The 16,520-nt window shown below is 41.9% G+C and overlaps 1 protein-coding gene across 12 annotated transcripts in view; it reads left to right on the top strand.

Annotated features, from left to right (window-relative positions):
- Positions 1-16,520, top strand: part of nrg1 (neuregulin 1) — a 117,350-nt gene that overhangs the window by 69,073 nt on the left and 31,757 nt on the right. The window contains exon 1 of one of the 12 annotated variants that reach the window (XM_023796546.2): positions 9,675-11,016. The exons of 9 other annotated variants lie outside the window; for them this stretch is intronic. In XM_023796546.2, coding sequence (XP_023652314.1) covers positions 10,359-11,016 — 658 coding nt within the window. In that variant the 5' untranslated portion in view covers positions 9,675-10,358. Of the gene's footprint in view, positions 1-9,674; positions 11,017-16,520 lie in introns of those variants that run through there. 2 more of the 12 variants (XM_023796527.2, XM_023796628.2) reach the window with 2 other exon arrangements.

Here is a 16,520-nt window from a genome sequence, read left to right as displayed (position 1 = left end):
CAATTAGCCAGTAGTACTTTCCTGAAATGCTGCCAAAAGTCAAAGTCGCTGTTTCATCCACCTTTTTCAGAGACATTAGTACAGCAAGGACAGCAAGGGATTAAATAAAACGAACTTGCAGTGGGCACACTTACTCATTACTGTGAAAGTGGTTTATGTTGATTTTTTTGACACTCTTATGGCTAAGAAAATTCTGAAGGATACAAATTATTTTTCTATGGTCAAATAGTTCACTTGCTAGGAAGTTGGTATCTTTAGTTCAGTTGAATTTATGGCTATACTGTAGCAAGTTGGAAGTAAAACTGCTGTTCTGCCCCTTCAGCCACCACAGGTATTCAGTGATGACAATGAGCAAAATTACGAGATTTATGATTATGAAGAGAGCAATGAAGGAACGTGTAAATACACATATGCACAGTTTTGACCTGTTATTGCAGTATGTTATTTTTGCCTGACAAAAATTGGTTTCTTTTTGGTATTTTTCCATAGTGTCAGTATCCCCAGTCATGAAATAAACTCCAACTTTGCAATTCCTGAATTTCTTGCTACAGATGCTAGTTTAGCAGGTAATTATGAAACTCCACTGCCAAGATGAGTCCCTGCTTTGTTTTCACAGTACAATTCTTTTTTATTTTAAACTCACCTTGACTACTTGGTAACCATAAGGCTATGTGTAATTTTAGAGCCTGTTACCTCATCTTTAAAGGACTCCCACTGCTTTAGTGTGGATGTGTTTGGCACTATAGATGAATATCTTCTCCTTACTATGCAGTAATGGAATTACCTGCTGGGCAGTGCAGTCAGTGGCCAGAATCCTACTGGTCACAATCGTGACTGTAGGTGACCTTGATGTGCAGAATTGAACTACCTTACCAGACAAGCTTTTTAAGTTTATAAAAGCATAAGAATTTGTCTGTCTTCATGATAGATGATTTGATTATGAATAAAGGTCCCAGAGGTTTTTTTTTGGAAGAGATTCTTGTATCATTTATTTGGGGTCTTCTTATGGAGTATAAAGAATGACATTAATATTTCCAGATGGTAAGAGGTCTGTGGTGTTCAAGGGTACCAAAGCGGTACTGCAGTGTCCATTTTACAGCTCCCTTATGTACTTTCTCTGCTCTGAGATGATCTAGTCCTAAGATGTATGATGGGCTACTGAATTCTCCAGGGGAGGTGGGGAGTGATGTTAAAGCATAAGAGTTCAAAATCAAAATTAAAAAAAAAAAATCATTGGTTGGCATTTCCCAGTTTTGAGCTGAGCCTCCTTTGTTATCGGCTGCCCCATGCCCACCCTGCCCCTCCCCCCTATGGAACTGGGCCTGCAGCCTTGTGTTGGAAACCCAGGGCAGGCCAAGACTGTATTGCTCTTGTTAAGAAAGTTCTGCCTTTGTGACGTCTACAGTATTGATGAATATTGATTTTAAGAGTTCTCTTAACACAGCATTTTAATCTTGCCAGAAGGGTCGAATGAGGCAGAAAATGGGCCCACTGGTATGAAAGTCCAGCCAACTGACATTGCAGGAAATTGGATGGTGTGAATGCTCAAATACAGTTGGCAGAATTAAATAGTTTCAGGTACCGTTAGCTTAATCTGTTAGCATTTTGAAGCTAACAGTACTGTACTGCTCCTTGGTTCACTGTAGTCAGCTCTGTTAGCATTGTCCCAAACACAGCAAATGCAAACACTGGTCTTTCTTCTGAAGGATAGCAAAGCACCCTTGGCTGCTTCCTCAAGGTCAGAGGGAAATGATGGACTGATTAAAATCATTATCACCCAGGTCTCTCTAATGTAGTAACCATATTGGCACCTCTTTTAACTTATCTTACATTCACAGGAACAAAGAACAAGTGTAATGCAACAGACTGAAATTGTTAAACACTGCAAACGTTTATATGCAACTCATCCCACATAGAATAAATGCAGGGGAACTCTACCTGGGGATATCTGAAAACCAAGAAAAGAGAACCTGATATAGGCCCCTGATAATCCAAGATATTAATCAACAATTTCCAGAGATGGAAGAATTTCCTAAATCTGTCTATATGATTTTGTGTGTAGTCCATGTGGTCCGTTCTGTGTCTGCCAGAGAAAGTCCTGCAGTTAAGTGGACATTATGGGCTTTGAGAATCTGGGACGTACGGTCCCAAAGGACATGCCTTACATTTCACTTCTAATAAAGAAACGCCCCCCTCCTCTTGCTATCTCAGTTGCTGTTTTCATTCCCATTGTCTGCCATTGTGTTTGTTTGGTGTATATATTTTATAGCTTTGTAGTTCATTTTCTGTCGCTTTTTGCATGCAGTGTACATCATGTGCCTAGTGTTAACTGGACTGGTATCAAAACTGCCCTGTCTTATAGATAATGCTGCTTGTAAATATGAATTGCCAACAGCTAGTGAGCCTTTCCCTGTGTCATGGTAGTTTTTTCTCAATGCATTAATTAAGAAAATGTTGCTCTACAGTTCCCTCATCAAACAGTGTAATAGATCACAATGTTTTACGATAGCTTATATATTTTTTTCTTTCTAACCTTTTTACAATCAGCACATCTTTGTTTGGATGCTTCTAGGTTGCCTAATTTTTCAAGTATTCTTTCTTTTTTTCCCCAAAGAGGCACTGTGTATAATAAGTGTTTCTGTGGTACTAAATGTGATACTTTTTCTCATGGAAAATGTGTTTTCATTAATAGAATCCTTTGTTATGACTGCTATCAATAATGTTATGTCTCTTACCAGTCTGTAATACAAAATGAAACAGAACTTGCTTCAATTAATAGGCCATATTGCCAGCTTTGCAAAGAACCTTGATACTGTATGAGCCCGTTTGGCTAGTGTTTTGTTCATTTTTCTACATCAGTGCAGTTCAGAATATCAACCGAAGGAGTAAATCTTTGACTCTACAGATCCCACCGGCTTTCTGCATATGTTGTTTTTCTTATTTTCTCTTACAATCTGTGCAGAAGCTCTCCATTTCAGAGGCTTATGTGATGCTATGAGTTTTTTTTGTGTGTTGGGCTTAGTTGCCATGCCTGTTATTGGTAATACACAGGAATTTCTGTATTTAGATTTTCTTTAAATCAGTATGGTTATACAGATCCTTGGGGCCCTTCTAATAGCAATGCCTGAAATACTCTGATTATAATTTTTTTATGCTTAGCTTTTTTTTTGTGACATTCTTTTAAGGACTTTTGCAATGATGAGACATAAAATCGGTGACACCTCCATTATTTGCACTTTTATCATGCAAATGAAAAGAAAAGTGATTTTTCTGGGGGAAAAATCTGCACTCGTTGTTTTTTTATATGCCTTGAGTGTGGGTGTGGGGGAATGACAATGTGTACCATGACGTACGTTTGCAAAATGTGGTGCTCCCGCAGCTCTAGTGCTGATAGGTAAAAAATGCAGGTTAGAGTTTAAAAATCCTGCATATGGGAGCAGGTTTGATCTCTGGCAGGCACACCTGTGAGTCACTTTACTGACAGCGACTGTGGAAGCTGTCAAAATATGCTAGCTGGAAGCTGATATCTGCCTCAGGGAAAGATGGAAAGACCTCATTTGTGAGCAGCTGCATTCAGAAGTGCGTAAGTCATAATCATGATGAAAACATACCTAGGGGAACGTTGACAGGTTTGGATCATGGTAGGGTAAGATTCTAAGACTCTGGCAAAGCCTGTTTGTATGACTTCTGAGGTGGTAGACTTCTAAGGGTATGATACTGCTGCCTGTTCCAGAAATTGTACAGGGCTTTGTGGTGAAGATAAGGGCTTGGCTGGTGAGGTTTACTGCTGTAAACCTCACCAGCCTCTAGTTACATCAAGCACCAACTGCAGTTGTTTCGGTTCCTCTTGTACTGGCATGCATCCCTGCAAAAGAGATGCTGTCCACTGTGATTTATGACTTAAAAGTCATAAATGAGGAAATGGAGTGATACACAGCCAGAAATCCAAAAGACCAGAAAGGTCTCATCCTTTGGTCAAGTTGACCTTTTGTTTAGTTTATCGATCTTCTTGAACCTGGTCCTTGTTTGGCATCTAGACCTCCACATAAGAATATCTTTGCCCAGAACAGCTTTGTTGTGAATGTTTCCACTAGTCTGCAGGTCACTGATACCTTTCCCTTAGGGAATCTCACCCAAGAAGGCAGTCAGGAGGTTTAAGAGCCGAATTGCAACTAGATTAGAAGTGGCTCATCTAACATCATTTGTTGGTTAGTTATTTAAATAACACAAAATTGTCATATCAGAAGGATTTCATGGCTTGTAATTTTTAGTCTTTGACCTTGTTTATCACAAGTAAATGTTAGACTGAAACTTTCTGGGTTCTTTTTCTTTTAAATGTCCTTGGACAGAAGTGTCAAAAAAATTTGAACTAACTACAAGTCTGACACGTGTCCCCAAAACAAAGCTGCTTCTATTTGTGTGCTTGTCCTTGGAGAGTGTCAAGGTGGCTACAGTCTAACTGCACTCTGAGCCCCAGGAAGCAGTTAATGTTGGCATTACTTTTTGGATGACACCTCCGTGCAATTCAGGATCCGCATACCTAAAAAGGAAGATCCTTTTAGATTGTAATTTTCATTTTAAATCAAAGGAAAGTAGATGAGAGGAAAGTATAAAATGGGGAAAATTGTTTTGAAATATCTCATCTGTCATGCTCTCTAAATGAATATAAATTGGATCTAAATGTGTGAAGGGCAGTTGTCAAGTTAACCCAGTTTATGAAAGTATCTGTTGAGTGAGATGCTCAGCATGTGAAAGACTGATACACTGGTCTGGGTATAGCCCTGCCCTGTGCCCTCTGCTGCCTGTGGTGTTTTATAGGTTTCCCCCTGCCCCCACCACCCAGACCAGAGGTAATTGATGGAGAATGGATGGATGGACAGATATAGTATTTAGCTTAACAACTGTCCCTCGAATATAAACAAGGCAGACTGAAGACATTCTGTCTTGGAACCTTCAACCCTTTCTGATGGTAGAAGCTCTCGACTGGATGGAACAAAGTGTGATGCAGCAGCACTTTCCCAACCGGCATCGTTTTTGTGAGAGGTGTGGACCGAATGTGTTTCTGTGGATCCTACAGATTTTAGTAGTGACACAGCTGCTTTATTCATGTGGCTGAACATCTTGTGCTCTACTGGAGTGCAAATAACAATGCTTTAAAAATATAATGGGAGGTAATTTCAGTTATATGGCTGCTTCTCTCCTCCTGGTGTTTCCCTCCTTTTGATTTTATAAAGTGTGAAAGCGACCACAGTAAAGCCCTGAAGAGACATTGTCTCATCAGCAGCTTAATGATGCACAGTCTGCTAATGCTTGGTGTGAAATGGACACCAATATGGTTGCACCAGTGGAATATTGCATTAATGGTAGAAAGCCATAACTGTTTTTAAGTTATTAATTACTGTGTCCTAGATTGTTTGACTGTATTTTATAAAGCCCTTGAGCTTACTCCTCTATGCATATTTGGTCTTTTATGGGTTTTTTATGCAATGAGAGCATTTTGATGAGTGTTACAATTTCTCCTAGGATCGTCATTAATGCCTAAAGAACCGAACCGTTTTTGATGCATGGAGTTGTTCTAGCTAGCGAGAGGAGGGCTTCTCCTTCACCAGCTCTTACCATCACAAGCGCTCTCATGTCTTCTGCCAGCTGCAGCAGCCGTATGACACACAGCTCTTGAAAAACCTAGCCTGCTTGGAAGGTACTGGAAACTGAATACAGAGAGGGGAGTGGGACATGTTGGCAACCAGTTACTCTCACACTTACATATTAAGCCAGCCCCCTTTGCCAGTTCATTCGCAGGTCAGAGAATGAATGAAAGGTGTAGTTCTGCACCTTGCCGATTACACTGTACATAAATAGTGGAAAGCAGGAAGTACTTCCAGCTTATCTGTTAACTGTCAAATGGTTATCTGTAGCGTTAGATTTGTCGTAACCAGAGCGCTGCAGAGGAAGTAATGCTCACTATCAAATGGTAAATTAGACTTATCTCAATATCGCAGCACAAATCAGAGGCCTCTGCCCAGTTTTCCCATGTACTTTTCCTGGGGACAACATTTATGAATATTTTGCTGAGTTTGGCTTTTATTATTGCAACAGGCAAAGAGAAAAGTAATTGAAGAATAATGACTCTTTCTGCCTGAAAGGGTCAGTTAGATCAGTAGGATACAGCATTAGGCAGGGACTGTCTGGATTCTGTACATGGTTTATTTGAATTTCTTTTGGGTTCTCCATACTGCCGATGGAAGGTTTATGATGGCAGAGGTCATCGTAGCCTCCCGCCCACACCTTCCCGACAGCTTTTACACCCACCATTCAGTTGGATGACTTCCTTCCTGCCCTGAGCTCTATTACCCACACAGCTGGGACGCCACAGATTGTGTCTGCGTCTCGCAGCACCCAGAGATGCCCGGCCCGGTGACAAATGAGCCGTCGCCACAGGCACCAGTCAGGCGGACTGGGGAGAGCAGGATGGAAGGAGGAGGGCCGCGGGGTCACCCGCTGATGTTTTTGGCCCTCGCTACATGGCCGTGCCTCTCCTTTCAGTGGAGTCAGTGCAGCCAATTCAGGACTCCCATTGTCTTTTCTTTAACCCTATGGACTCATAGCTATGGCTACCCCTGAAGAGCCCCTCATGGATGTAGAAAGGTGTGTTTCACTTTAAGAGCCCTCCATGCTTGGTGCATCAGCATGGAGGAGTGTTTTATTCCATTCAAACCTGACTTGAAGATCTCGCCCTCTGTACGTTGATGAAAGTTATGCATTTCTGTTTTTGGCAAGATTTCTTCCTCTCATTTCTTAATGTGCAGGCAACCTTCTGCCTGTCAATACCCATCCCCACCAAGCATCACATTGAGTATTTTCTAGGTCAGTTCCCCCTGCCTCTCTCCCTCGCCATAAATAATGCATCCAACTTCCGGTAAATGGCTGCATTTATAAGGAAATTAATTTGTGCTCATGTAGCTAGCTGAGTAACAGCCACAGGGAAAGGCTCTGCTATTTTTTTCATTCATCGTCATTTTAAGTTTCCCTCATATATTATAGGCGGGTGTTATGGATATAAGTTGATGTTGTTTTTTTTTAAAGCAATGACTTCTATTCTGCATCATACAGAGTTTGTGCTATATCTACACACATTTTCTATTTGTTTGAAGCAGACTTTCTTATTTTAAATACAACCAGCCAGGACACGTTCTAATGATATTATATTAAAAGGTTTTCCCATCCATCCATCTTCCAACCACTTATCCTGGACTGGGTCACAAGGAGGCCTGGAGCCTATTCCAGGAGTACAGGACACAAGGCAGAGTACAACCTGGACAGGGTACTAGTCCATCAATTATTGTCATTGTAGGCTTGCGTGTTTGTTGCAAGGACAAGCACTTTTTGTTTTCTGTAGTTTATTAATATTTTCACATATTTAACAGCATGGTTTTAACACCTTTGCATCATAGATGTTGTTTTTGAATGTTATTTAACAAAATGACATTCGTAAAAAGAGCTTTTGTGAAACTGGTGAAATTTTGACTTCTGCATGGATGGCTCCAAAAATGTTATCTGATCTACATTAAGTAATAATAATAATCAGTTCTTATTTGAACACATATTTTGCACTGCCATACAAATGGTTGGAATTGTCAAGGTCATGAATGGAAAAATATGTGAATTCTTATATTAAATGATTAGTGGAACCTCCTTTTATTACCTCAAGCACACACTTTCTGTAGCTGCTGATCAGACACATGCTGCAGTTAGGAGCTGAGACTGGCTTGAATGGCCGGAATCATGCTGCAGCATTTCGATGATCCATTTCATTTAGGCCAGGACTCGAACTCGCTCATTCTAAAATGCATAGCTGCCGCTGTTTCAGCCAGCCTGTTGTTTCTGGCAGAGTCACCCTGTCCACACATAATATTATTCTCTGTATTCCTTCATGTTGTTCCAAGACTGATTAGAAGGAAATACTTGATAGGCATATTGTTTGTGTGTGTATTTATATAAAATATTGAATATTGCTATATGACGCAAGCAGTTGTCTGAGATCTAAGCAACTACCTGCCATAACAACTATCCATCAATTAAAAAATTAATGTAATTTTTGCATAAATAAGATGTGTGTGTGTGTGTGTGTGTATAGGGTGTTAAATTGAAACTGGTTACCATTTACATGTTCATATATTTTATTCCCTAATATGCACTTCTGTAGTAAATACAGTACAGTGTTTACTGAAATATGTTGCATATGTTGAATATGTTGAAATGTGCATTTTAAATTATACATATTTACGGCTTGCCTTGGTAGGTAGCCTCTGGCTTGGGCTAATTGGCATGTCTGTATATCCTGTAGAGTGTTTGTGTGTGTGCATACCCTGTGATGTATTGGCATCTTTACCCTCGCCTTGTGCCTTAGCTGCCTATAGCTACTGTGCCCCCCTCCCCCCCACCCCATGACCCTCTCCTGGATAAGCATTGCAGGATGCATGGTCGAATTGATGGATATATGCATATATTTTTGAAAGCTAAAAAGGCATGCAAAGTCATGGTCATAAGCATAACCATAATTCAGGTCATTTGCGTTATAACAGGAAATGCTTTATGGACGTATTGGGAATTCTTTTGAATGAATTTCAGTTGTAAATCCAAAAGTAGGCATGGCTTAGTTAACTAGTAGTGGATGTGGTTGACAGATTACAGCTAAGTGTGTTTTATTTTGCATTGTATTAAGCCGATAACCCACCTTCATTTTTTAAATGTAGTGCTCCGTATCCCACTATGAAATTGCTGAGAATCTTTATTGTGGAAACACAAGCCTCTCCCAGTAGGGGAGGCTTATGAGACATATCGGTGTTCCAATAGTCAGCTCATACTAATTACTCATTAAATATGCAGTTTTTGTAGGGTATTAATGTATTAATTAAATCCCACTGGTATCACTGTTGGCACCATTTTAAAATTCATGTTGGCACCATTTTAAAATTCACTAGCGTGAACCTGTGTACTTCTTAATAAAACGTGGCCATTTCCTTTCTTCTTCACCTCAAGAAGTCTGTTTCTCATCCAATATTAATGTCTAGTCAGTGTTGCTTCCGGGAGACTTACAGTCCTACAAATCCCTAGAGTCAGTGCTACCTAGAAGGGTAACGACAAGTGTACTGTAGTATTAAAAGTGCGGGAACAGTTTGCGGCAATGAATGGGGAATCCATGGACCGTCTGAAGAGAAAATGTCATTACAGTTAAGGTGAAACAGGGAGAATAAGAGTCATTTGATGGTAAAGTTGTAAATCTCATGAGCATAATGGCAATCAGAAGATGTGCATCACTCTGTATCGTAAGTATCATAATTTTCACTGTCATAAAAACCCCATCCCCGACTATAAGAAAATGCGAAAGAGAGAGGACAGTCTTGTAATATTAAAACAACCATGTGATTCTCTAGGGAAGCTTCATATGTCAGTTTCACTGGTTGTACACTACCCTCGGCCTCTCACATTAGCATAATCAATGGCTCTGCCGCTAAGACGGGCTGGGGGTGGGGCTGTCTGCGAGCCTTTGATTCGTTGCTATTCTTCTTAATTGGATCATGTAGAGATCATTTCACTCTGTCTGTGTAGTCAAAGGAGGAAGGACTGTGGGCACAGTTGACACGCATACAGAGAGAGAGAGAGAGAGAGAGAGAGAGAGGGAGCAAGAGACAGAAGGGGGAGAGAGAGAGAAGGAAGAGAAAAGGGGGAGTATCCAGACTCTGTGTCTTCCGCGTTCGGTGTGCTGCTCGGCCAGAGGGTGATGGTGCGCTACTCTGAGAGCACCGGCACCTGCTGCTCCCCCACGGTACAGCATCACCCGACCGCTGCCTGAGCACAGCAGCATGTCGTTCATGCGTACGCAGCTCCTTCCTCTTCCTTCGTCTCCTCCTCCGCTGCCACTCCCGGCGCCTCCGCGTCCCTGCCAACCTGTGTTTGCGTCGCCCGGCTCCCAGTCCAGAGTCTCCAGGTGAGTGGAGGCTGCTACACCTCAGGATTTGCACCCGGCTGGACTAGATAAGACGGGAAGTCAGCTGTGCTATTTACGTCTTTTATTTTCTACGTCATTCATGTATTTATTTGTGCAGCTTTTTTGTGTGTATTTTTACACGACGGACGGAATGCCTTAAGGTCCCGGAGGAAGGACAGACTCGCTTGCACGTCCGTGTACTCCAGAGCTGCTAACAAGGTTACTCAGCTCCTGAAAAGCATCTTCTCTTTTGCCCCCCCCCGAACTTGATCCGATAATGGAAGATGCATTTTATTGCCCTCACTCACCGCTACCGTGTCACGCTCCAAGCTAAGAGTCCTAGCTTTCTGAGATCTTTGTCCAAGTGAGGATGTCAGAGGGAACGGAGGAGTCCTCCACCGGGCTTGTGGCCCCTCCCAGCTCGGCGTCCCCTGCCAACTCCGGAGTGGGCCCTGAGGAGGAGCCCTCTGCAGCAGGTGCTGGTGAAGAGGGGGAGGGGAGCGCCCCCCCAGGGCCAGTGGGCCTACCGGTGACCTGCTGCGTGTGCTTGGAGGGGGAGCAGGTGCGTGGCTGCTTACGTTCTGAGAAGATCTGCATCCTGCCCATCCTGGCCTGCCTGCTCAGTCTGGCCCTCTGCACAGCTGGCCTCAAGTGGGTTTTTGTGGACAAGATCTTTGAGTACGAGCCGTCCACACACTTGGACCTGAAACGCATTGGATCAGACCCTCTCATTGTCGCCGACCCCACAGAAAGTCTCCCCAAATCGTCCCCTCAGTCTTACAGCTCTGTCTCAACTTCAACCACAGGACAGACTGAGGTGCCCTTGAGAAACACCCCCACTACAGGACCCTTCAGTCCCTCGTTGCCCAGAGTGACTGTGTACAATCCCACATTGGCACTGACGGTGCACACCAAATCCCCCGGCGTGTCCGGACCTCCCAGTACCATCAGGCCGACCAGGACAGAGACTGTAACGCCTTGCTCTCAACCCAACGTGGAATCTAATGCCATACACATTCCCAAGTTCTGTAAGTACTTTGTGTCCTGTATGCTGCTGTCACCCTACAAAGAAATGTGTTTTTATTTGCCTGCCTACTTTAGCAGTGCTCATGATGTTTATCAAACGTGCTATAGTGGCGCTATATATATTTCTATATATATATATATATATATAATGAGGAAAGTGTCCACAGGGGCAGTGTGTGGCTCAGTGAGTTAAGCCTGTGTGCCTGTAATCACAAGGCCGGTGGTTCAAACCCAGCCTCAGCTTGTTTGTGGTTCCTTGAGCAAGACCCTTAACCCCCACCTCTCTGGGCACCACTATCGGTGGCAGCCTCTCACAGATGGCTTACTCTGCAAAGAGCAAGTTGAGGGAGTTGTAAAGACAGTTTCCCCACAGGGATCAATGAAGTATCAATTATTATTAGTACAGATTCTGTATTTGGATATGTAAAATTGTGGAAATGCCAACTTTCACACCCCCAACCTTTTTGCTTCCTGTTCTTACAACTGTTAATGATTTCCCTTGAGATTGTTCCATTTCCTCCCGTTGTTCTTAGCGTGGCGTGTGCGTAGCGTGGCGTGTATCCCCGTTCTGCATCCTACGCTGTGTGTCCTTCGTGGTGGTGTCTGGCTCGTTCCCACGTGCAATGTCCTGTCCACTATACCATGAGGTTCTGTGACTAAGCTGTGAAAAAATGACAGCTTTGTGTCATAGAAACTCCTGACTCACTGACAATAGTGATTGTCTAAAATCCGTAGATATAGAAACAAAAACATTACGCATAAAATGCCGCATTTATCCCCGGCATTCTACCTCCCTCCCTCCCTCTGTCTCTCTCTCTCTCTCTCTCTCAATTTTGTCAGCTTTCACAATGAAAGAGCAGAGCTTGTTGCGATGAATAACCGTGTCTGCGTGAGTTAGTGCCGAGGTGCTTGACCACACTAGGTCTGCCAGTTTGCTTAACTGTGATAGGGAAAGCCGTAAAATCAATATCCGATGCACAGCTTCCTACGACACAGTGTTGTGGTGCGTGGAGACTTCCTGCGCCTGGGCCAAGCTCCATTTCAAGGTCAGAGCAGGCTGTAGGCTAATTGATTCTTCTCCATCCCTGAACCACAGAGAAAGACAATCCCAGTAATGCTATCTGCCTACTAACTGCTTTCCTGCCCGACTTTGAAAGCGAGGAGAATTATTACACCTGGAACATTGCCAGCCTCCTCCAGCCTTTGCCTGTTCCTGTTCCCCTACTTCCTCTGTCATTTTACAAATTTTTAAATGTTCCTTTTATTTTTCTTTTCACCTGCTTTGTCTTGACTGAGGTCATACTAGGTGCCATTGAGATGCTCGCAGGAAGCTCCTTGTTAGAGCCTGTTATTCTGCTGTTTTAAAATGAAAGGGGTGGGGATGGGTCATCTATGCATTTGACACATTTATGAGCCAGTTTCTACATAATTGACAATGTCTCACTGTGTTTGTCAGGAGTTTCTGCTGTGACATTGGGTGTTCTGCGTAATTAAATGCAGTGTAACTTTCAAATGTTATGCACCCATTTTAATTGTTTTAGCAACATGACTGAATGCCTGCACACCACCTGAACTAGTACTAATTTAGTATGTTAGAAAGGCTTGATCGGGCCAATTTTGGGGTGACAGGTTGCTGCTGTACAGTTGAAGCAGCTATTGGATTATATTTGGAAGCCTTTCCTGTTATTAATGTATCAGGGTATTTAATGCTTGTAATTGCGTCCGATATTGACGATTGTGAGAGTGTCCATGTTGGGAACTGGTGGATTGGGAGTTGTTTCATCCAATCACAAATTTGTGATTATAAAGCAACAAGATTTTTAGACAATTGAACATTGTTTACTCTAAATTCTGCTCAGCTCATATGAAAATGTTTTCTATAAGTATATGCTTGTGTTGCTGAAGATTAAGATTTTTTTTATTTAATTAATATCAGCCACGTGCCTTTTGTTCCAATTACTTTGTTCAGCTTTGAGTAAACCTTTACATCCCTTGGTCAACGAGAATGTTCAAGTTGGAAGGCAAAGTCATTTTGACCAAGCTTTTTCTCTGTCACTGTACAGGCATTGATAGTACTGCAAGTTATAATCCTGTGATAAAACATCATCGGTATGTTAGCTGCAGTTTTTTGCAGCTTGTGTTGGCACAGACACGCCGTCCATCTCAAAATGCTGCATATATCTTCATGCAACCAGTGGCTGATTGCATTTGTCTCACATGCAAATTTTTTTTATTGCAGACATGCTTATTTACCATTATTATTGATGTAAAAGATTATTATGCCATTCATAATTTAAATGTCATTGCTGATCAGGTCTTGAATTGGAATTTTTTAAATTCACTCAAGATATTGTTTAAATAATTAACACATTGTCTGGTCATGTCTCATTGTAAAGGCATTATATTAGTATATTCAGGAATATAAAAATTAACAAACTTTATTTTCAAGGTTATTTGGTAGTGTATCTACAAATATTACAGTCATCTACAAATTATGATATACTGACAGGTTTCCTATTTCTCCAGCTGCGTGTATATGTATATATTTCCATCCATCCATCCATCCATCCATTGTCCAACCCGCTGATCCTACTGGGTCGCGGGGGGTCCGGAGCCTATCCCGGAAGCAATGGGCACGAGGCAGGGAACAACCCTGGACGGAGGGCCAGCCCATCGCAGGGCACACTCACACACCAGTCACCCACATATGCACACCTACGGGCAATCAGCGGAGGGAAACCGGAGTACCCGGAGGAAACCCCACGACGACACGGGGAGAACATGCAAACTCCACACACATGTAACCCAGGCGGAGACTCGAACCCAGGTCCCAGAGGTGTGAGGCATGACATTTCCATGTAATATTAATATTTTTATTCCACCTACAGAGTGAAAGTTGCTCCCCTGATATAGAACAAATACTATAAAGTTTTATTGCCTTCAGAAGGGTTTGTTAGGCGATGTTTATATTTTTCTTAGGATGGTTTCTACGTTTTTTGGCACCATTCGAATTATGAAAACAGTAGGTAAACCTCAGCCTCTCTGTAAATAACTGCCAACACAAGTACTGATCATTTTTCTGTTTACAGTCCGCAGCCCAGAATTAATATAAAGTGAATAACGTTACATGAATTTCTGCCAGAGAAGAAATTAATCACAGCAGGCACAATTAAATACAGAGGATAAATTAATCTAAAGCAAGAAATCTGAATAAATTAATCCACAATGATGCCTTTTCCCCAGAGTGTTTATTAGTAGGGAAATTTTTAACTTCTGTTTTTCAGTATTTGGGGCAGGGTGCAGACAAGAATCAATTACAGCCATAGAATGAACTAGGGCTACAGCCGGTTATCATCAGTCAGTCCCTGTTTTTCCGCCTCCTTAGATTTGTCACTGAACCCTATAGCACGCATAATTAATATGTCTGCTGGTTCCTGCCAGGCAAAACCTGGGTGTGGGGGTGGGGGTGGGGGGGGGGGCTGTATGAAATGAAGTTTGTGCCAAAAGTACCTACATTTACATATTAACAAGGTTGAGTTAATCGTGAGATTTGTCTCCAGATTCAGGTGCGTTGTTTTCAGTTCAAACTTTTTAAATAGACTCGGTGTGTTTTTTTTTCTACCCTTCAGTAGCTGCAGTTCAGGTTATGAAATATGAAATATAGCTTTAGATTGACTCATTGACACAGATCGTTCCCTAATTCAGTTACGTTTAAGGGCTTGTGGAGATGAAAGAATGGTGGGTGATTCACACACTATTCCAGACTGTTTAAATGTGGATTTCACAAAGCTTTATATGGACTGACTTGCCCCTGGTTTTATTTTGAGAGTTATAGATTTTAGTTTTTGGACCCGTTTTACATGTTGATTATTGGAAATCTAATCGCATGTGTGAATCCGAGCAGTGGAATTTAGTCTGTATTGACTGTACTATTTATTTATCACAATCTCTGGTACACTGTAACCTATAAATGCCGTTGGAGGGTGGTGTAGTTTTCTGTCCTGTCATTATGAGTAAGGATTGTGTTCCCATCTGCTCCCCTTTTGCATTTTTGGGAGCAGCAAAATAAATGTTCCAGCATGAGACCTGAAAATGACCCAAGATGCAGAGCACTTGCAAACTCAGAAGTGTGTATCCATGGCACAGGTCCAAGTGCTGTAATGTGAATGCATAGAAATTAGTAATGTCAGTAACGTCTATCTCAGGCCCTTTAATACAGCCTGAGAGTGCAAAGTTGTTGCCATTATTCTACTCAGCTGTGAGTAGCTTGGAACACTTACTCAAGGCTTGCACGTGGGATGCCACCAACAAAAGCTGTGCTGTTTTAGTTAGATTCTGTGCATCGATTCTTTGCAGGTCAGGTTTTATGGTGCTATTCAGCTTCAAGTGTGTAGTATCGCCTGGGATGGAGTTAGAGCCACTGTTCTTTCATCTCTCTGGATGTGTATGTCTTCAAATGGATTTTTAAATTAAACCTGTTTTTATGGAGTTGAATGAATAAAAGTATGGTTGTAAAATTTGCATTTTTGTATTAAAAGAGTGTGAATTTGAAGTACAATTCCGCATTGTAACATTAAAACAGTTTCTTATGACAGTCGCGCTTGGTAATAAAAAAACAGGCTGTGACTTTAGTTGCAGATTGTGTGGTATTAGAAAAATTATAGTTAGAACTTGTTATAAGCAGCTTTTTTGTCCAGCATTTGTTTTATTCACACGACCACAGTGACCTTCACTTCATCACTCTGGGCGCTGTTCTCAATAACCATACATTACTTCAGGTGCAGACAGACTCATCGTCTACTATATTTAAATGTACAGTTTACACTATCATACTACACACACAATCTGCAGAGTTAGTCTGGTACACAGAATTGTAGCCTGGTATTTTGTGTAGCTGTGTGTGCCACTGTAGTGGGCACATTTACTGTATGTTCCTTAGATGAATTGTGGGTTGCTGTAAGCCTAAAAGCCCCCCACCCTTTTTTTTTCTTCTTTTAAACTCAAGATCAATTGCACAGCCCTTAAATGGGAATGCAGTCGTTTGCTTTGGTAATTTCAGACTAAATCAATACCCAGAGAAAAGTTCAGCTGCCTCACCAGGAAACTGTGAAAGTGATAGCAAGCTCGCCCCTGGCCTTAAGAAAAGAAGAGGCATGAAAGCAGGTCACAAAGACACCACGTGTCCCATCTCTTCCTGTAACAAATGATACAATACGAAGTCTATAAGATGTCTCCCATGCAGCGGAATGACTTTCCTTATAATACCTTATTACTGGTTTGTGTGTGTGTGTTTTTCTAGTATCTCCCCCCTGGTTGTTTCTGCTGTGTTTGGGAAAACTGATTGAATACTTAATTATATTTACCTCTTATTTCTTTTCCATTAAAGAACATTTTCACATTATACACTCACTGGCCACTTTCGTAGTCACACCTTGCTAGTACTGGGTTGGACCCCCCCTTCTTTGCCTTCAGAACTACCTTTTAGTAATTCTTTGTGGCACCAATG

Source organism: Paramormyrops kingsleyae, chromosome 7, assembly GCF_048594095.1.
Source record: "Paramormyrops kingsleyae isolate MSU_618 chromosome 7, PKINGS_0.4, whole genome shotgun sequence".
NCBI classification, from domain to species: domain Eukaryota; kingdom Metazoa; phylum Chordata; class Actinopteri; order Osteoglossiformes; family Mormyridae; genus Paramormyrops; species Paramormyrops kingsleyae.
This window is presented reverse-complemented; position numbering and strand designations above follow the sequence as displayed.